Source organism: Prunus mume, linkage group LG1, assembly GCF_029339155.1.
Source record: "Prunus mume cultivar Tortuosa linkage group LG1, ASM2933915v1, whole genome shotgun sequence".
Lineage (NCBI taxonomy): Eukaryota > Viridiplantae > Streptophyta > Magnoliopsida > Rosales > Rosaceae > Prunus > Prunus mume.
In genome coordinates this window covers 14,375,852-14,395,041 of record NC_142698.1, presented here as the reverse complement: position 1 = coordinate 14,395,041, position 19,190 = coordinate 14,375,852, and the positions used below count along the sequence as shown (strand labels likewise).

Below are 19,190 nucleotides of genomic sequence, written 5' to 3'. Positions count from 1 at the left end.
TGATGGACCTCTTTGGCTGTCTGGACCCATGTTTACACAAATCCACCAGCTGACCCACCCCTATTGGGTTTGAGCCCAAAACCCAAAAAAGGTATGCAGACCCACAAGAAGGGCCACAACCAAATTAGTTTGATTTGATGTACTTGGGAAAATCATTATTGGTTTGATAATCACAATGTGTACACCTAAATGAACGACAAAAATTAACCTCAAAATTAGTACAGAATCCGATCTTAACCAACCCAATTTGCCTTTTCCCAAAAAAAAAAAATTATCATTCATAAATTTTGTCGTTTCATCAAACACTTTCACACTATCTCCTCTGGTATGGCCTCAGATCAGAACTTCTTCCACAACTGCCTCCTCAGCCTCTACCTCATAGCACCCCCAACCTACATCTCCCTCAGGTTCCTCCAGGCCCCCTATGGCAAGCACCACCGCCCAGGTTGGGGGCCCACCATGTCCCCTCCCTTGGCCTGGTTCCTCATGGAAAGCCCAACTCTTTGGCTCACCCTCCTTCTCTTCCCCTCCGGCCTCCACTCTTCCAACCCAAAAGCCCTTTTTCTCATCGTACCCTTTCTCTTCCACTACATCCACCGCACCTTCCTCTACCCGCTCCGCCTCTGCCGGAATACCACCAATCCCAAAACATCAGGCGGTTTTCCGGTGAGCGTGGCGCTCATGGCATTTGGGTTCAATCTGTTGAATGCCTACTTGCAGGCCAGATGGGTTTCTCAGTACAAAGATTATGAGGCTGATGGGTGGTTTTGGTGGAGATTCTGTGTTGGGTTGGTGGTGTTTGGTTATGGCATGGCTGTGAATATCTGGTCTGATAGGGTCTTGGTGGGATTGAAGAAAGAGGGGAAGGGGTACAAGGTGCCAAAAGGGGGGTGGTTTGAGTTGGTGAGCTGCCCAAACTACTATGGGGAGATAGTGGAGTGGTTGGGATGGGCAGTGATGACGTGGTCTTGGGCTGGGCTAGGGTTTTTCCTCTACACTTGTGCCAACTTGGTGCCCAGGGCACGTGCGAACCATAAGTGGTATTTGGAGAAATTTGGGGAGGATTATCCTAAGGGCAGAAAAGCTGTCATCCCCTTCTTGTATTGAAAGGATTGAAGTAGGAGCATACATTTTGTTTCTGGTTATTATTGTTGTTATTTTTGGTACCCATGTTTAATTAAAGCATTTTGCAAGGGGTTTAGTTAAAGTGATTACGCGTAGTTACTCTTATGTTTGAATTCCCTGCACAAATATCGCTTGTATAATAAAAAATTAAAACACTTCAGACATAATTAAACTTTTGATGTTGTGGAGCTTGTGAGTGTTGAATTATGCTTTTTGGCACGGATGCTTAATACTAACATCACTTCATTGATTTTCCCATGAAGAAGATTTAGGGGGACCAAACTATGAACATGGTAAAGTTTGTCGGTTGGTTAAAGGGCAAAGTTAGGCTCCTTTTGGGTTACTAGGTTTTTGCTTGAAGAGGGTGTTTACAAATGTTGTTCCATTTGCAAGATGTCTCTGACAGGAGGGGTGTGATTTCGTATCTTCAGCTGCCTTTTTGTTTCTAAAGAATGATGTTAAAAAGTCAACAGTAAAAATGGGGTATGATGGGTTCTAACTTTTAAGTTCAGATTATTCACGATCAAGCAATTTTACCCATTAATGCCAAAGCTGCGGACAGGCCAACTGGTTCCTCAGTAAAACAAAGCTGGTTCTTATAAGCAATGTTCGGCAAGAATCTAAAAACACTGCAAGCATGCTTCGAAACCAGATCAAAGTCTCAAGAATAGTCATCAATTTCTCTATGGCCGGCAGCATAAACAAATCGCGTAGCGAAATTCTTGTGCAGAACCGAACAACAAAAAGTAGAAGTCTACTCTTTTTTTTAAATCGGGAGCAAATTCTACTCGGCATGTAAAAAAGGGGCCAAATAATCTGATCAGTACTGACTGAGGCGTTTGCAACTCATCGTATTGCCTTAATGATAAAACAATGGGGGTTAAGAGGAAATAAGTATTGAAAACAATTTATTTGCATCCCCACACAAGCTATACAAAGTGATCCGAATCTATAAAAAGAGCAACTGAAATTGTTGGGAGTCTATATATAAAAAGAGAAATGCACTCAACCAAGAAAAAAAGTAAAATCAAATAAATTATAGATACCTAGATATATTAAAAAGTTCAAGCAGTAAATGATGGAGCTAAAATGTATCTCCTCCTTGTTCTTCGTAGATGCAAAACTTGTACGCTACCGCAAGATGTCAAAGGATGCTAACAGGCAGTAGCAACAGCTTTTGGTTTCCCTATTTGTCCATTTTTTGAAATCACTTCTATCTGTTTTGAACAATCATCTCTCCAGCACCATATCCGCAAAAGGCAGAGTAAAAGAGGTACTGCAGAAAAGCATAAGCTAATGAGTTTAAATCGAAATGCAGACCCAATAAAGAACATGCAGAACTACAACTGAAAAACTGATTTTACAATATAATCCACTCAGTTGTGGTCATGCATTTTACCATTAAATTTTGTTCTTTCATAATTCAGACAGGCAAACTACCAAACGACAAGCAAGAGGGAAAATGTAGTGTGCCACTCTCATTAAAGAAAGGAGGAGATAGGAAGGGAGAGGACAATCATTATAATATAGGATAGGATTAACTCACATTAACCGAAGGTGCGATTTGCACCCACTACTCTAGACTCATCAAAAGAGAAAGAATCTTCATTTGGATTTTCCGTCTTCAAACTTCCATCCAATCCTCCAGAAGATTCAATGGTCTTGGAAACCTCAGCCTTCAGCTTCTCATGCTTCTCTTTTAGATTTGAAGATTCCACAGCTGCTGCTATGCTTTGTCTGATTTGTTGCTCCAAGGCCACAATTTTGTTTTTGGCTGCTATATCAGGTGTCTTCCCTGCCTTAGCAACCTCCAACTTCAGCAGCTCAATCTTGTCCTTCAGGTCGGATGAATTGATAACATTTTCAATCCTGTCATTAATTTCTTCGTTCAATTCTTCTATCTTGGTTTTAACTTCTGACGGCAAAGTCTGCTCAACTGGCTTTGATTTTAACTCAACATCCAAACCCAAGGACTTGAGAACATCAATAAATTCAAACTCTAATTCTTTCCTTAATTCCACAATTTTCCCCTTCAGGTTATCATCCAAATCATTAAAGTTAGACACCCCAGAATTTTCAACCTCAGCCTCAAGTGCCTCAACTTTCTCCTTAACATCTTCGCGATCCATGATCTCACTGAATTTCTTGTTAACTTCCTGCTTCAGTTTTGCAGCCTTCTTGTTCTTCTCTGCAAGGTCATATGCTTTTGATAATTCCTTCAACATGTCAAGTTTATATTTTAGGTCTTCATAATTAGGAGCTGACGACAACCCCTGGTTAAATTCCTCCCTGAGTTTTTCAAGCTTTTCTTTTAGAGCTGGATGCAAGAGTTGGTTCTGTGCATTTACTTTTGAAAATTCCTCACGCAATGTCGCAAACCTGTCTTTCAAGCCCAGGGCTTTAACCGCCTCTGAAAATTCAGTATCCACTTCCTTTCTCAGTTTTTCTATCGTCTCAGTCAGAGGCAACATTGGAGGTTCATTAGAGGATTCTTTGGCTTTCAAAATTTGTTGTTTCACCTTTTCAACCTCACCCTCCAAATCCAAAACTGGAGTCTTTACATTAATGGGCTCATCTTTCTTCTTCATGTTCTTTTTCTTCTTTGGATCTATAGGAATTCCTTCTTGAAACCCACCAATGTTCCGGAACTTCATCATGCGATGCTTTAACAGTGCTTCTGTGTCCAACTTGTGAAGCTCCTGAACAAAACAAGAGACATAAATTAGGAAATGATACTGTAAATTTAGTTTTTGTAGAAGAAAAGGCACTTACATCCATTTCTTTGTTAATTGCATTTTTTATCTGTTGAGAGGTCCATGAGGGATCTGCATGTGCGCCACCAAGCGGCTCCTGTTAAAGGTCAGAATTTTTTTTTTGAAATTTTAGATGCCACATCAGCAAAACTGAGTAATGACTACAAGAACAATTTTCATAAATCAGACAACCATCTTTCTTGGTATATCATGGGTGAGCTAGAAAGTAAAGGAAAAATCATTAATTTTGAGTAAATGGATCTGCATGTGGTTCCTGTTAAAGGTAAGTATAAATAATTTTTTTGATTTTTATACCACATTAAAACAAAACAAAATTCATAGAAAACAATGACCCCTTCTGACATATCAATGTTTCCAATGACAGTGATGAGTTTGGATGAAGAAACAAAGGAATATTACACATTAAAACAAGAACTTTTTCATAGAAAACAATGACCACTTCTGACATATCAATGTTTCCAATGACAGTGATGAGTTTGAGTAAGGAATATTACAAAACTCACCCCATAGGGTGCTGCAGAAGTTTTTGAAATAACAGTGTTATCAAGCTCCCATGTTCTTCCTAATAACTGAATGCTTATAAAAAACAAATAAAAAGATAGAAAGAAAGAAAGCCGAAACAAAAGGATTGCGATACATACAGGGATGATGCCATCTGCAATTTGCAGCTTGCACAACTCAGTTGCAGTAATCTTCAGCTTTTCAGCTGCCTGCAGAGATCATGAAGCTTTCAATAGGCTATAATCAACAAACCAATTAAAGACGAGCAATAGAATTTCGTATAAACCTTTGGAGAAGCTTTGGCACTCTTCCACAAGATTGCTGCACATGCTTCTGGACTGAATACAAGAAGAACAGAGACAAATCCCAGAGAGAAACAATAAGTTAATTTGATGCTTGCATGTAACATAAAAAGAGAAACAAGCCTGGCATTAATCTACTTAAATATAAGACTCAATATTTCGGAACTAATGACCAGAAAAAATGGGATTAATCCAGATATAAGGCCTACAGTCCTTCCAGGCAATTGACCCCTTCAGAGTTGAATTTTGCAAAGCCAATTATATATAGTACACCACCACTTGAGAATCATCTTGTCACTCAAAAATGAAGAAAGGAAGAAGCACATTTCCATTTTACAACTTCCCTAAGAGATGCAATCAATGAAAAGCAAAACCCAAATTACCTGGCAACATAGAAAACTGCATTTTCAAGCATTAATAACTTATTAGCACAGCCAATGGCAAGGGCACCACCAGAGCCACCTTCCCCAATGACAATAGAGACAATTGGTACCTTCAGGCCGAACATAGTCCGCAAGTTGTGAGCTATGGCTTCACCCTGGATGTTTGAAACGCAAACAAATTAGATGACCCAGCAGAATATCTAAAAGAGATTCGTGTGAAATTTAAAGTAGAGCTATCACATACTTGGCCCAGTTCCTCTGATTTAAGGTCTGCGTATGCACCCGGGGTATCAATGAAAGTAACAATGGGGAACCCATGGTGATCTGCATAGTACATCATGCGCATAGCCTTCCGATAACTGCATGAATATAAGTGTCTAATATTAAGTTTTGGAAGGCATATTAAGTTGGACACAAAAGATAATCTTATATCTTATTACTATAATGCACAAATTCATTTGGCATACCCATGGGGAGTAGGCATCCCAAAATTACGCTGAATGTTCTCCTTTGTATTTCTACCTTTCTGGTGACCCATGAACATATATCTTCTACCATCTATAGTTCCTATACCAGTGACAATAGCAGGATCATCATACCCTGCCCGGTCTCCATGAAGCTCTACAAACTGTACAAGTTAAAAACAATGAAAAAAGTTACAATGCAATTATTTCCAGCACTTGCAAACCCACTAACTGACTCATTTTTTTCCCAAAAAAATAAAAATAAAAATTTAAGGATAGACAATATGCAAAAAATCCATAAGTGAAGTAATGAGTATCAAACCTTATCAGTAATGTTAAAGACATGATCAAGGAAAGTTGGCCTGTTAGGATGTCGTGCAATATTCACACGTTGTATAGGAGTCAGATTCGTATATAAATCCTTTAAAGCCTGAAATCAAAAGATATACATCAACAGAGAACTTCAGAAACTAGTTTATTTATGTAACAAAATCTGTACATTAGTTACTGATTTTCTAACTCAACAAAAACCAGGCATTTATTCATCAAACCTGGTTGTATTTATTCTCCAACAAAATAATTTGATCACTGAAGTCCAGCCCAGTTTCATTTGCCATCTTCCGCACCTGTAATCAATAAGTATCTCGTTAAACTAAAGCCAAAATCATGACAAATTCTCAAATAATCCAATACATCTTAAAATCAGCACAGAAGGTTTACATCAATGATCTTCTTTTCGATATCAACAAGTGGCTTCTCAAATGGCAAAGTAACCGGCTTGGGCTTTTCTTTCAGCGGCTTGAAATGGGAGAGATGAGTGAGCACTCCTCCTTTAACATTGGGATCGGGATCCTCAGGCCAAGGGTACTCGTGCTTCTTCACCTTCCTAAGCTTGGCGACGACGGCAAGGTTCCTCCTCATGCCCAATCGTACCTTCCCTAGGGCTCTTAGAGGAACTCCACTGACGCCATTACTGGAACTCCGAAAAATATCGGAAGCAGAGCTTGTTCCAGTGAACGCCAATGAAGAATGAGATATCGAAGCCATTCTCCAAAACTCTCCAAATTATACAATAGCCTCGCCAATCAGATCTCTAATTCTCAAGTACAGCTCCAGAACTTGTGAATCTGGAAAAAATTACCAATTAGATTATCAGAGCAATTTTCTAAACTAAGCTTTTAATTAGCTCCCACCCCCCGCCAAAAAAAAAATCCAAATAAAAGCTAAAGCAATCGAACTACTTGAGCTGATTTCTATGATTCTAAAAGCAAAAAACCAAACTTCTCCTCCCAAATCCCAATCTTTCCTCCATTTCCTAGTAACCAAGCAGAAAAAGAAGAATCCAAAGCAAAGCAGAGATTGAACATGCATGAAACAAAAACCTAATTTCAGTGTTCCAGTACAGAAATGAACAGATTCGTTCTCCTAGAGCAAGTGAAATGAAATGAGAAATGGAAGAGATGAAATTTTCTCGGGAAAATTTACCGGAAAGCAGTGGAGAGAGGAGGAGCTGAGATCACGCAGAGAGAAGGATCTGAGAGGCGCTTTGATAGAGAATGGAGGCGGAGAGAGATGATGTGAGTGTTATTATCGGACAATGCGAGAGAGACAGAGAGAAATGGCTGCAGCTGGAGCTTCGTGGAGATCGTCAAGGAGAGGGACGCAGTTTTGGGGTTTTCTTAAGAGCGAGTGAGTGTTGGGCGATACTTCTTATGACTTTACGAGTTAGTACTGAGTTGACTCAGATGAGGGACCTGGCTGAGCCTTTATTATATATGAAGAATTTATATAAATAAATAGCCAGCATTTTTCGGTTTGGCCGTTGAATGTGTGGAAATTCAAGACTCGCAAGACAAAGGCATAGCCATAGACCTTTTGGTCCTTCGTCGAGGCACGTGAGTGTGTGGCTCCTGCGCACGTGACTTGGGCTCGATGCCTTCGATGTTCCCTCTCCTAGGGCTCCACTCCTCTTATTAAACTAATTATCTCCTTAATCCAATAATAATTTATGTGAGTGGACGGTACAATGCGGTACATGAATGAATCAATGCTAAATTGAATCACTCACACGCGAATAGTTTTCAATTGTATATACATCAATCGTTGATTGTTACCTTGCATAAATAGATTAATATAGTTATTTTGCAATTGTAAATTTTTAATGGATAATGAGTTTGATAGTGTAACAAAATGTGCAATAATGTTGGTGTATATTGTGACGGCACCTCCAAATTAGTAGGAAAATTTGGGGTGACGTGGAGTGGAAATTCTTATGCTTGTTAGGTTAGGTGGTTGGTTGGTAGGAGGTGCCATGGACCATGGTGTGCCACTCCTCGCTCATTTACAATTGATTGAAAAATTGATCGAATTCACAACAAATTACAAATAGTCAAAGTTTTTGAATTTTCACCTATCAACATCCGGGTCTACACATCATTTTTCAAAGCCCATTATTTATTAATTGATTTCAAGAACAAAATCGTATTATGATAGATTTTAGTTATAAATCTCCCATTTTTACAGTGATAATGTAATGAGGAGTTATATCCTTAGTAGCCATCCGTTTAATGAATTTCCCAACATTGGACGGCTGGATTGAATTCCTCACCCCTCGTTATAGAAGTTTCCCCTCTTTAAGCAAAAATCAAATTCTAGACCAGAAAAAAAAAAATTCCAATTAGTTTTGTCCAGCCCAGTATACAAATTCTCTCCAAGGTTGAGCTGGGCTGACAGGAATGAGTACCCGCGCGTACGAAATTTAAAAGCCTTGGCCCAGCCCAAGGCACCCAAACTAACTGACAAACGGTCTCATCACAAACGGCGTCGTTCCCATCGCCACCCAATACGACTGTGTTTTTAGTTGCGCTCATTTGCTTTATCCGGTGTTGGCCTCCACATAATCCACGGTCGTCGTCCCACAGCAGGTCTTCCATGGCGGACAAACGTTCAAATGGTAATAATCTCACACTTCTCTGCAACTTCGCCGCTCTCACTCCCGTTCTCTGAATATATTCATTCTCATATGCATTGTTTGGTACAGCAGAGACTGTCCTTGAGCAGCTGAAGAATGGAATTGCTCAGTTCGAGCTCGTCTCCTCCCCCGTGCTCTCAATTTCAACTTCAAATTTTCAGGCGAACCCAACGGTGTTGTTCGGAGACTACAGCCACCGGTTCTTTGCTAGAATTGGACCGTCACTGTAAATTTCGTACTATATTCTTTAAGATTTCACAGATTTTTAATTTTCGTTAATTTTTGTTTGATTTCGTAACCCTGAAACCCAAAATCACGGACCTTTTTGTTGTGGCAGAGGCAGAGGATCGTCGGCCACGAAGAAAGTTGAACGCTATTCGGTTCAGAAAGTTACTGGCGATGGACGTTGTCTATTTCGTGCACTGGTATTTGAGAATTGTACATCTAATTTTTGTTCAGACTTAAAAACTCTCTGTCTCTGTCTCTGTCTCTCTCTGTCTCACAGTTTCAAATCTTAATCAGGTCAAAGGAATGGCCTTCAATAAAGGATTTTCTGTTAGCCCAAGGGAGGAGAAAAATGATGCAGGTATGCTGGGTTTGCATAAATGTTCTTATTTGTCAATGTGAATTTCAATAATGTTTAATTGCTTGAAATCATGGAAGGCATGGTTGTATTTCTTTCATTCTATGATATCTAATTCTGAATGTATCTATAAATTTGTGGCTTGGGTCACTTTCTGTTAAGCATGATGTCATTATGTATAATTTGAGTAGTAATGTGACCGGGAGTCCCATTGCTCTATTGCACTGGTGGTATAGGTTGGTTTAATGTTCGGTTTTCATAACCTCTGTTTGGATTTGGCATTTCCTTATTACTTTTGGAGGCAATTTAGAATGACTAAATAAATTACTGTGAAAACATAGACGAACTACGGATGGCTGTGAAAGAGATTATATGTGAAGATGAGGAAGAACGCCCCAAGTACGAAGCGGCTCTGGTGGCAATTACTGTTGACGAATCCTTAAAACGGTAGACCTCTACCTTTTTATCAGTGACTGTAGAAGTTCTTTCAGATTTTGGTGTTCAAGTGCTTTAGCATGTCCTTATGATGGAAATCAATCTAATAATACATCTGTAAATGTCGTTCCATAGTTACTGCCAGCGCATCACAAGACCTGATTTCTGGGGAGGAGAGTCAGAGCTGCTGGTCAGTACTCTTGAGCCTCTAGTTCAGTTCTAACATTTTGTGATATTTTGTTTCATATCATTAGTACGTATCATCAGATTGTCAACTGTAGATATTACCAATCAATTAGACATGATTTTTGGTTAAGCGGTATCTTAAGTTAAGTAATTATTGTATGGGAAATTTAACCTTTAAGTGGAGGGCTATCATTTCTCCAGTATGAGATTATCCATATGGCGGAGGGAGTTGGTATTTTAAACCAAGCACACTGCCGAAGAAGATCTTATAATTACTATGGTAATTAGAATGCGAACATGAAACACTATTTTTAGTCTATTAGAATAGAAAAGAAGTACAGTTTCACATATTTGTTGTTGTAATCCGTTTTCTCACAGTTGTTACTGCTCTTTCTTGAGTGTGTGTGTGTGTGTGTGTGTGTGTGTGTGTGTGTGTGTGTGTGTGTATGTGGTTGTGTGACCTATGACCTTCAATACTGCAGGTGCTGTCAAAGTTGTGTGGGCAGCCAATCACTGTTTACATACCAGAGCATGAGGTATATTTTTCACTGAAAAGTATTTTTTTTTTATGCCAATGCATCTTCTTTAGTTTGGGAGATACTCAAACCTGACCTAAGAAGAGCTCCAGATTATGGACTTGTCTAGCTGTTAGTGAATCTCCCCTCATTAATTTTTGTTCCACCTAATAAACTAGCATAGTTTAAAGGTGGAGATTGTTAGAGGTGCACATTTTCCTAGTTATGTTTTATACTTTCAGTTGTGATCTGTTGGTTGAATTGGTTGCAGCATACAAATGGTGGGAGGAGTTCTGGTTTCATTCCCATTGCAGAATACGGAACCGAGTTTGGTAAAGGTTCTAGAAACAGAAAACCCAGGAAGGTTGTAAGGCTCTTGTACAGTGGCAGCAACCACTATGATCTGCTTGTATGAGAGAGAGAGAGAGAGAGAGAGAGAGAGAGAGAACCTGGAGATGCATTTTGTTCTTGTATTCAAGATAGATTTTAGAATTCAATAGAATGGTAGTGTACTTTTGTTCTAATTTTGAAGCATTTTCCTTTTCTTTTATTTTAAAAACCGACTTGCTAATTTTTGTAATTTTTTTCGTCCTTTGCTTTAACTGGATCCATTATCCAACCAAGTACATGTAAGATGCGAACATCGATATATTTGGTATGTTTTCCTTTTAACTTGGACTGGCGAAATCTTCCCACTTTGAGTTAAAAAGAAAAAGAAAAAGAAAAAGCAGAGACACAGAGAAACGAAACCTTGTCTTCGCGCGTCTTTACACGTGTTCAGCAGTTGCTTGCACGTGGTGACTCATAAACATCCCCAGCAGAATAAAAACGTTAAAACCCATTCCATTTCACAAAATAAATAAATAAAAATAATGAAAAACTAGTATCTTTCGACACTTTTTTCCCCTACTCAATCCTCAATCCTTATAGCCCCCTCATCTTCAATCCAACAAGATTCTCAGAATCTAGGGTTTGCTTCTTCTTCCTCTTCTCTTCTTCTTCGTCTTCTTGTTTTCTCTGAAATGGAAGGAGCGAGCAATGGAGGGATGTTGTACCACGAGGTACAAGAGTCGAAGCTGTGCGCGGTGCATTGCGTGAACACGGTGTTGCAGGGGCCTTTCTTCTCCGAATTCGATTTGGCGGCACTCGCCTCCGATCTCGATCGCAAGGAGCGGCAGATGATGCTCGTCGAGGGCGGGTCCCACGCCGGCGATTTCCTCTCCGAGGAGTCTCACAACGTCTCCTTGGACGGCGATTTCAGCATTCAGGTTCCAATTCCAATCCCAAAATTTCATTTCATTTCTCAGTCTTTTAGAAAAAAGGTTTGGATTTTTCTGCGTGGAACTCTCGCATTGTCTTCATGGTTGTTTTTTGCTTTCACTATTGACTGCCCTGTGACTAGTGCATAGACTCTTTCCTTTTTTCTTTTTTTTCTGCGCAAAACCAACTAAATGTGCTTTCTTTATTTTTCGTTTTATTGGTTTCTCGTATGACTAGCAACTCACCATTTTACAGAGTTAGTTTGTAATTTATCGTATGATTTAGTGATATAGAAATCTTTATTACATCGGCTTAATGGGTTTTTGAATTCAACGTTTGAGCTAGCTGGAGGAAGAGAAACTACAACTTTTGTTTGTCTAGCATTTTGATTCTCTGTATGTTTACGAATGAGACTCTGTTCTCTTTCACAGAAAGATGATGCTCTGCATTTGGTTTTCCTTGTTATTTCTTGTCTTGAGATTTATATTAGTTATTTCCACTATTCTACTAGGAGAAGAGCACTGTGATTTGGCTCTAAAACAAGATTTGTTTGGTGGATTACTTACTATAAAGAGGAGGACTGTGGTCATTTTATTCTTTTACTGCCTTCTGAAAAGGGTTTCTGGAATTTCATATAAACTGAAGCCATGTTGAATTGGGCTTATTGTTGAGGTCGTTTACAGGTGGCAAGTGGCCTTGAACGAATGTTTATAGTAACGGTTAACTAGCACTACCAAAGGACTTGATCCTTGATTAATTATGATGTAGTTATCTAGTTTCCACGTGTCTCTGTGTGTGTACGCTGTGGTTTCTAATTTGCTAAGTTTGAGAGGCAATGACGACTCATTATTATGCTAGTATGCTGTACCGGTATTTTAATAAGACCAACTTGGAGGCAGGGATTCATATGTGATCATTCACATATGTATGTGTGTATATATGGATGTTTTAATGACCGGTAAAATAGTTTAGGAAGTAGTTGTCTGTAAATGGTGCTGTTGATGTCATTGCGGTGCTTTGGTGAGTCAAAACCCTAATGTTGATTGAACCTATGCAAACCTTGGTGCTAAATTATTGGTCGTTCTTGCATAAAAAAGTTGAAGAGTGCTAATCTAACCTACACTTTACTTTGCCTCTATATAGACAAAATACTTTTTATTTTTGGTATTATAGAGGACAAAATGCTTTGCCTTGGCCTTTCCGTTGCAATGGGGATTGATATTAAACAAAACTTTGTTGTACCCTGTGTCTAGAGTCATGAATTTCTGGTGGAAAATGTGCTTCCTCAAGGGTATCTTGTTAGTTTTCATGCAATTGCATTGCACGTCAGGTTATCATCAATGCAAGCTTGTAAACCACCACTTGGTCCTTTAGATTTGAATAATGATTATACTGTAACAAGTTTTGAATTCACCCATGGAGAGTACAACTTTCCCTGGCCAGAGCAGATTGAGGTTGCCTCACTTGACTTATGCGACTAATTTAAAGTTTTCCCAGAAAATTGATGAAGCAAAAATGTTTTGGGTGTTATGAAGTGGGAAAAGTAAAATGAACTATTAAATTAAGTTCTTTTATCTGGACTTGTTTTGTATGTTATTTATCTTGAAGTGGGTTTCCCCTTCTGATTTCCCTATATATATATATATATATGCAAATATTTTGACTTCTTACCATCAACAAGATCTCCTATCTCCTCATTTTCAAATTAATAACAACAAGTTTTGGAAATTTCTTTAGTCCAATAGTGTTGTATTTTTCTGGGTGTGATTTCTATACGCTGTTGGATTTATATTAATTTAATTATTTATGAAGTTCCTTTTCTTGTTTTTCTGCTAACTAAGGATATTTCAGTCCTAGAAATTTAATCTTGCTTAATTCAGCATGTAACTTGAATTGTTTATGAAGCCATTCTTATTATAGAATGGGATATTTCAAAACTGAGGGGATGAGGACTAGCCTAGTTCTTGTGTTTGGACATAGCTTTATATGGATTTAAAGGGTAAAAACACGAAATAAGTCCAGAAGTGGTTTTACCACCCAAAAAGTATATAGTCGGTTCTTTTTCATTAGTTTTAATTGCAACAATAACTTTCATTCTTTCCAATGATTAGTATTGCTCCATAAGAGATTCCAGAGCAAACCATTGAAGTTTTTGTTTGCAGGTTCTACAAAAGGCTTTAGAGGTTTGGGATCTGCAGGTCATCCCCCTTGATTCTCCAGTTGCAGAGCCTGCCCAGATTGATCCTGAGCTTGAAAATGCATTCATCTGTCATTTGCAGGATCATTGGTTCTGTATCAGAAAAGTGAGCGGAGAGTGGTATAATTTTGACAGTCTGTATGCAGCCCCACTGCACCTCTCAAAGTTTTACCTTTCAGCCTATTTGGACACACTAAAAGGCTCTGGTTGGAGCATTTTCCTGGTGAGAGGAAACTTCCCGAAAGAGTGTCCCATGTCATCCTCTGAAGCTTCTAATGGCTATGGGCAGTGGCTTTCACCTGAAGATGCTGAGAGGATAACTAAATCCTGCAACTCCACAAATACTCAACCTCAGGGAACAAATTGGAATCAACAATCTTCGGCTCCATTTCTATCAACAGAAGAAGCAGAATTGCTTTCAGAAATGGAAGACGAGGACTTGAAGGCTGCTATTGCTGCCAGTCTTATGGATTCTTCCCCAGCCCCAGTCCCATCCCCATCCCCAGCCCCGGCCCCGGCCCAAGCCCCTTCCCCGGCCCCGGCCCAAGCCCCATCCCTATCCCCATCCTCATCCCCATCCCCATCCCCATCTCCGGTCCTATCCTCGGCCCCGGCCCCAGTGCCATCCCCTGGCCCCAGCCCCAGCCCCAGCCCCAGCCCCGGCCCCGGCCGTAGCTTCCCCAGCCATAGCCCACGCTGAAGCTGGCAACCTGCAGAATGAAAGCTCAAACAGCGAAAAGAAAAATGTTTGAAAAGAAAAGTACATTCTTTCGTAGATTTTATGTTTACTGGTTGAAGACAATGATCTGTGTCAGGTGTAGACGGTTGACTTACATCCCTGCCGCAAGGTTATTGTACTTTGCAGCATATACATCTCCATTTAGACTCCAAATTTAGACTCACATTGTATAAACTTGAAGAAATAACCTCCCAGCTTTTCAATTGGATGATTACAGTTTTTGCATTTTGGTTATGCTTCTCATTTTCTTGCTTCATTTTCTGGGGGCTCATCCAATTCCCAGATATGATCTCCATTGCAAACGGGTTGAATAATAAATATGCCGAGTATGATTTTGTAAATGAGAGTTTGAGAAAATTACTGTATTTAATACTGGTTTTAAGGTCAAAACTTTGACTTCATTTTAAAAACATTGAGATTTTTTACATATATTTAAAATAAATTTTATAATATATTGCCTGTCATAAATAATGAAATTAAGAATAAATGTCTTCTTTTTTCTAATTTTTTTGTTTTTTTCCCGAGGGAGTTATGTGCATTCTTATTCTGACTTTGATGTTCTGGAAAAAGAATCTTGTGATTGGCCATGGCAAAAAGCTGGGCCCACAAAAACCGACCAACGAAGCAATGTGGACGAGAATACCCTCGAGAGGCCCAACTGGATGCGCTTAAAAACAATGGCATCCTTCTGTAAATAACAGCAATGCCAAATACCCTTTTAAAAGTTGGAGTCACTCGGGTCAAGAGTGAAGGAGAAAAACAGGGCCGGCTATAAGAAAAGAAAAGCAGCCAACCTGAGAGCAGAACAGTTAGTCTCTCTGTTTTCTACGCAGATTATAAATAATCGTTTGTATGTAATTCCACGAAAGTAAGGTTTAGTTGCACATTTCAGAAGAAAATAAAAAGCAAGAAAAAGCCATGAGCGGCCTATGACGCTTTTAAGCTGGAAGCTATCAGCTACATGACTCTGTCTGTGGCCACTGGCCACCACACCAAACGCACTTTTAACAGTCATATGTATATAAACCTAATACATTTCATATACGTGGGGCTCAGTGAAAGAAAAAGTTTAGCTAAAGAGAACCCATTGTTTCTCTTTTGCTGAGGATCATCTCAGACTCAAAGCCACATCATTTTTGGGTCTAAGAGATCTGAACTGGATCCCAGGCTGTGATTCCTGGCTCTGTATCAAATGGGTTCATCTGCAGATTATGAAAGATTGTTTAACAGGCAAAGAACTCTTCACGAGATCCTTGGAGGAGGCCTTGGTAAGTCATCATCTTCATCATTTTGTATGAACTTCTCCCACTTTTTGATCATGGGTTCTGTTCTTTCAATTCTTAAAACATCATAATTGTGATTGAAATTGTTATCCAGTATTGGAGTTCTTTTAGTATAAGTTTTGATTTGATTTAAATGCACGATGAATTATGCATACAGATAAGAAGAACTCAAGATTCTGAAAAATTGGTCTTTGATACAATGACAGATTTTGATCTATTTTATTTGGATTTAGGATTTATGGGTCTGATAATCCATGCTTTTGCTGGTAGTACAGTTGCAGATGTGATTCTGTGGAGGCAGAAAAATCTGACTTTGGGGATATTGTTAGTAACTCTATCTGCTTGGGTGGTGTTTGAGAAGTCTGGTTATACTCTGCTGTCACTTGTCTCAAGTGTTCTTCTCCTCCTGATGAGCATTCTCTTTCTCTGGGCTAAATCTGCAGCCATTCTCAACCGGTAAACGAAAATTGTGCTTCTTCTCTTACTTGATGTAAATTTGGTGCCATTGTATGAGACAAGCATGATTTGAGCATCTTCATCCTAATTAACTATCAAAACCACAAATGAGTAGCTTTCATTCTGCTCAAGCTGTTTGAATTTGTTTGTCATTCTAAATAGTTTCAAAATTTGAATGATCTGCACAATCCAGAATTGGGCTTTTTGACCTTGCCAAAAACTTTTCAAATTGGTGCATAATTTTTTACTCAACATATTTCCTCTTCTACTGATTTTATCAGAACCTGTTCTTAATTGTGAACAGACCGGCTCCTCCCCTGCCTCAACTGCAGTTGTCGGAAGAAATGGTAAATGAAATGGCAGCTTCCATTCGCAGTCGGGTAAATGCTTTGCTCTCGGTTTCTCAAGATATTTCTCTCGGCAAGGACTCAAGATTGTTCTTCAAAGTAGCTGCATACCTCTTGCTGATTTATTTTGCTGGTGGCTTGACTGATTTCCTTACTTTGAGCTACACCAGTAAGTTTCATTTCCATTTGGGTTATGTTTAATTTCTTAAAATGAATTGAAGACATCACCAGATTCAATAATCAGTTTGTTTTTTTAATTTTGTCTTCCTATATGGGCAGGCCTTGTCATGGTTCTAACAATTCCAGCGCTCTATGAGAGGTGTGAAGATTATGTGGACAAATATATCATGATGGGGTACAGGAAATTGCTGCAACTGTATGTTAAATTTGATGAAGAGTATTTGAACAGATTTCAAAACTGGGTTCTGGAAAAGAAAAAACTAAGTTAATTTCTCCTTCTCTCGTAATCAAATTTAAAACTTTTTAAATTTCTTTTCTTCTTGGGTTAAGGTCATGTGAGTGTTCATCTGGAGTGCCGGGGTGCGGTTGATTTTGTTTTTCTCTTTTCAAACTGATATCTTCTTCTCTTTTCCTTTCCCAATTTATTAATTTTTGTGCCTTGCAAGACATTTTGAGGTTTGAGTGAAGCAAATTGCAAGGAGATATTATTTGAGAAATATTGCAGAAATGTCCTGTCAGGGTAGCATGGAATTTTGTAATCTAAGCCTGAGTTTTATACCCGGAGTTGATTCTTACATGCATTTCATTTTAATTTTGGCTCGTGCAAATATTAAGAGCACAAATAAAGTCTTCCGAAAATATCAAAGATTCTTCCTTTCACTTCCGAATGATTACTGTGGAAGTGGAAATCATCTTGCTTCTACTCATTCTCACTATCTCTGCTTCAGCTTTTGATTGATAAGAATCCACACTAAGAGGAAAGACCATTTTCTTCAGATTTTGAGCATGCTCAAGGATATACCGCGCAGAAGCGCTGCAACCTATTATCACCGCGATAGAACAAGTATCTATCCCAAGATTTTGTCACCCTCACTATATTCTCTTGGTGAGTTTTTATTATTTCTGACCGAGTACGATCATCCTCCACCGTCATTTCTTCTGACCAATAAGTAGCAAAATCCACCACCGGAACTGATAGATGTTATTGTCTGCATCTTTTCGAGACAGAAAAGACTCGCGTGAGGTCTTTGAAAGGGAGCGGGGAAAGGATAAGATGAGCAACGTCATCTGGAAGATCACTAAATCTGTCCGTTAAACTTTCAGAAGAAGAAGTTGCTTGAGCTTGATAACTTGCGGAAGCCGCCGGTAACTCACCCATGAAATTATATGGTTTAGGGTTTAAGGACTGCTGATCAATGCAGTATTTGAGCTACAAGAGATATACACACACACAAGAAAAACCCAGTTATACTCTGCAACTAAGCGAGATGCAAATACCCAACTAAACTCTCACACAATCAACTCGTTTTAGAAAACCCTATGAGAAATTTCAAATCAACAACAATGACATATTTTCCAAAAAGAAAGTCGTACAATTAGACAGCAATGTTCTAACTTGAAATCAGTCCGCAAACAAATCACTTACCCGTGGTGGCCGCAATTTCTCCTTGGGACGAAATCTGTTCTTCTCTATGCAGAGAGAGTTTCAACAGTTAAATTCTTTAAAAATTGGTCTCTAGAAAGAGTTTTGTATTTTTGTTGATGCGAATAAGTTTGTTTATATATTGGTCTTAACCTAGCTTGGAGCACAATTCAGAGTAATTACATGTTTTAATCCTCATCAAATAAGGTTATATCCATAATTGGGGTTAGCAATCAAACCTGATATCATCAAGCCCATATATATATATTCAATAAATTTCATATAAAATAAATAAGGCCTACTTGAGCCCATTTGCTCATCTGTTGTTGGTGTTGGAGAAGAGAAAACCAACGGGCTTCTCTTCTCATAACGAAAACTTGCTAAAACCAGCCGGATATCATTCTGACTAGTTATATTGACAATTATGTTTGTGCACTGGCCGCCACCGAATCAAAACCCCATCTCTACGGATTTGGGACATCTGTTCTTTATGATTTTTTTTTCTTTTTTCTTTTTTGTTTGTTTGAAATTTTGAAGCTTTTTTCAATTCAGAAACAGCCAATGTTAACGGAGGCGTACAGTTTTGGTAAATAGAGACGTTGCTGTGGTGGTGGTTCTTGTGAGAAGGCGCAAAATCATGGCTGTACGATTTCGCTATATCGAGGCCTGTTCATGGATCGTCTGGGGTTGGGGCAGGCTTGGGTGGCTGGGTTGGTGGTGGGTTACAGGGGGTGGTGGCTGGTTGGGGTTCGTGCCAGGGTATAGCCGCGCGGCTATACATGGAGTTTTTTTAAAATAAAAATTCTATAGCAGAACGGCTATAACTATTTTTACTGTTGCAAAAAAGGCGCTAAGAGCCAGGCGGGTCCCGCTTTTTAATTACAAATAGTGTAGCCGCGCGGCTATACGGGGTTTTTTGGAAATAAAATTGTATAGCCGGACGGCTATACGCGGATTTTTTTTTTTAAAACACCTAAAAGAGAAATTATAAAAAAACTGCCGAGCACCGCGAGGCTATACTTGGGGTTTTTTAAAATAAAAATAGTATAGCCGACCGGCGATAGGC

General features: G+C 39.1%; 5 protein-coding genes and 1 long non-coding RNA gene across 9 annotated transcripts; 4 read left to right on the top strand and 2 right to left on the bottom strand.

Moving 5' to 3' along the window:
- The first annotated feature begins 169 nt into the window (after nucleotides 1–169).
- On the top strand, nucleotides 170–1,313 carry DET2 (3-oxo-5-alpha-steroid 4-dehydrogenase family protein). Its single transcript, XM_008241463.2, has one exon. The coding sequence runs from the start codon at nucleotides 328–330 to the stop codon at nucleotides 1,105–1,107; it is 780 nt and encodes a 259-aa protein (XP_008239685.2). The 5' UTR covers nucleotides 170–327; the 3' UTR covers nucleotides 1,108–1,313.
- A 692-nt stretch (nucleotides 1,314–2,005) lies between these two features.
- On the bottom strand, nucleotides 2,006–7,292 carry CAC3 (acetyl Co-enzyme a carboxylase carboxyltransferase alpha subunit). The gene is made up of 12 exons (XM_008241474.2): nucleotides 7,035–7,292; nucleotides 6,270–6,676; nucleotides 6,101–6,175; nucleotides 5,872–5,979; nucleotides 5,553–5,713; nucleotides 5,330–5,444; nucleotides 5,086–5,240; nucleotides 4,687–4,738; nucleotides 4,541–4,609; nucleotides 3,898–3,975; nucleotides 2,672–3,824; nucleotides 2,006–2,401 (listed from the first exon to the last, which is right to left on the bottom strand). The coding sequence occupies exons 2-11, from the start codon at nucleotides 6,594–6,596 to the stop codon at nucleotides 2,673–2,675; spliced, it is 2,292 nt and encodes a 763-aa protein (XP_008239696.2). The 5' UTR covers nucleotides 6,597–6,676; nucleotides 7,035–7,292; the 3' UTR covers nucleotides 2,006–2,401; nucleotide 2,672.
- Nucleotides 7,293–8,384: 1,092 nt separating this feature from the next.
- On the top strand, nucleotides 8,385–10,798 carry LOC103338289 (Cysteine proteinases superfamily protein). 3 transcript variants are annotated; one of them, XM_008241492.3, is made up of 8 exons: nucleotides 8,385–8,502; nucleotides 8,593–8,746; nucleotides 8,858–8,945; nucleotides 9,043–9,106; nucleotides 9,445–9,550; nucleotides 9,674–9,728; nucleotides 10,207–10,260; nucleotides 10,511–10,798. In XM_008241492.3, the coding sequence occupies exons 1-8, from the start codon at nucleotides 8,481–8,483 to the stop codon at nucleotides 10,652–10,654; spliced, it is 687 nt and encodes a 228-aa protein (XP_008239714.1). In that variant the 5' UTR covers nucleotides 8,385–8,480; the 3' UTR covers nucleotides 10,655–10,798. The 3 variants fall into 3 exon arrangements, with proteins under 3 accessions (XP_008239714.1, XP_088902787.1, XP_008239707.1); XM_089046661.1 differs by having other exon boundaries at nucleotides 8,590–8,746; nucleotides 8,864–8,945; XM_008241485.3 differs by having other exon boundaries at nucleotides 8,452–8,502; nucleotides 8,590–8,746.
- Nucleotides 10,799–11,085: 287 nt separating this feature from the next.
- Nucleotides 11,086–14,660, top strand: LOC103340538 (Josephin family protein). Its single transcript, XM_008243963.3, is given in 3 exon segments — nucleotides 11,086–11,507; nucleotides 13,662–14,335; nucleotides 14,337–14,660. Coding segments are annotated over 3 exon segments (1,032 nt in total). The 5' UTR covers nucleotides 11,086–11,261; the 3' UTR covers nucleotides 14,449–14,660.
- A 575-nt stretch (nucleotides 14,661–15,235) lies between these two features.
- Nucleotides 15,236–17,009, top strand: LOC103338307 (Reticulon family protein). Of its 2 annotated transcripts, none has more exons than XM_008241504.2 (4): nucleotides 15,236–15,703; nucleotides 15,994–16,174; nucleotides 16,479–16,690; nucleotides 16,801–17,009. In XM_008241504.2, exons 1-4 carry the CDS (start codon nucleotides 15,628–15,630, stop codon nucleotides 16,968–16,970), a joined length of 639 nt encoding a protein of 212 aa, XP_008239726.2. In that variant the 5' UTR covers nucleotides 15,236–15,627; the 3' UTR covers nucleotides 16,971–17,009. The 2 variants fall into 2 exon arrangements, with proteins under 2 accessions (XP_008239726.2, XP_088902799.1); XM_089046673.1 differs by having other exon boundaries at nucleotides 15,261–15,703; nucleotides 15,952–16,174.
- Nucleotides 17,010–17,242: 233 nt separating this feature from the next.
- Nucleotides 17,243–18,292, bottom strand: LOC148921077 (uncharacterized). The gene is made up of 2 exons (XR_016124372.1): nucleotides 18,128–18,292; nucleotides 17,243–17,911 (listed from the first exon to the last, which is right to left on the bottom strand). It is a non-coding gene; the product is annotated as an uncharacterized LOC148921077 (long non-coding RNA).
- Nucleotides 18,293–19,190: the final 898 nt, after the last annotated feature.

Bases quoted from the DNA above. Each gene is read 5' to 3' on its own strand.
- DET2 (XM_008241463.2), top strand. From the start codon at position 328: ATGGCCTCAGATCAGAACTTCTTCCACAACTGCCTCCTCAGCCTCTAC.
- CAC3 (XM_008241474.2), bottom strand. From the start codon at position 6,596: ATGGCTTCGATATCTCATTCTTCATTGGCGTTCACTGGAACAAGCTCT. The intron at 5,714-5,871 runs GTTTGATACTCA...TAACTTGTACAG, and splicing joins TCTTTAACATTACTGATAAG to TTTGTAGAGCTTCATGGAGA. The intron at 5,445-5,552 runs GTATGCCAAATG...ATATTCATGCAG, and splicing joins GGGATGCCTACTCCCCATGG to TTATCGGAAGGCTATGCGCA.
- LOC103338289 (XM_008241485.3), top strand. From the start codon at position 8,481: ATGGCGGACAAACGTTCAAATG. The intron at 8,946-9,042 runs GTATTTGAGAAT...AATCTTAATCAG, and splicing joins GTTGTCTATTTCGTGCACTG to GTCAAAGGAATGGCCTTCAA. The intron at 9,551-9,673 runs GTAGACCTCTAC...GTCGTTCCATAG, and splicing joins GTTGACGAATCCTTAAAACG to TTACTGCCAGCGCATCACAA.
- LOC103338307 (XM_089046673.1), top strand. From the start codon at position 15,628: ATGGGTTCATCTGCAGATTATGAAAGATTGTTTAACAGGCAAAGAACT. The intron at 16,175-16,478 runs GTAAACGAAAAT...AATTGTGAACAG, and splicing joins TCTGCAGCCATTCTCAACCG to ACCGGCTCCTCCCCTGCCTC. The intron at 16,691-16,800 runs GTAAGTTTCATT...CTATATGGGCAG, and splicing joins CCTTACTTTGAGCTACACCA to GCCTTGTCATGGTTCTAACA.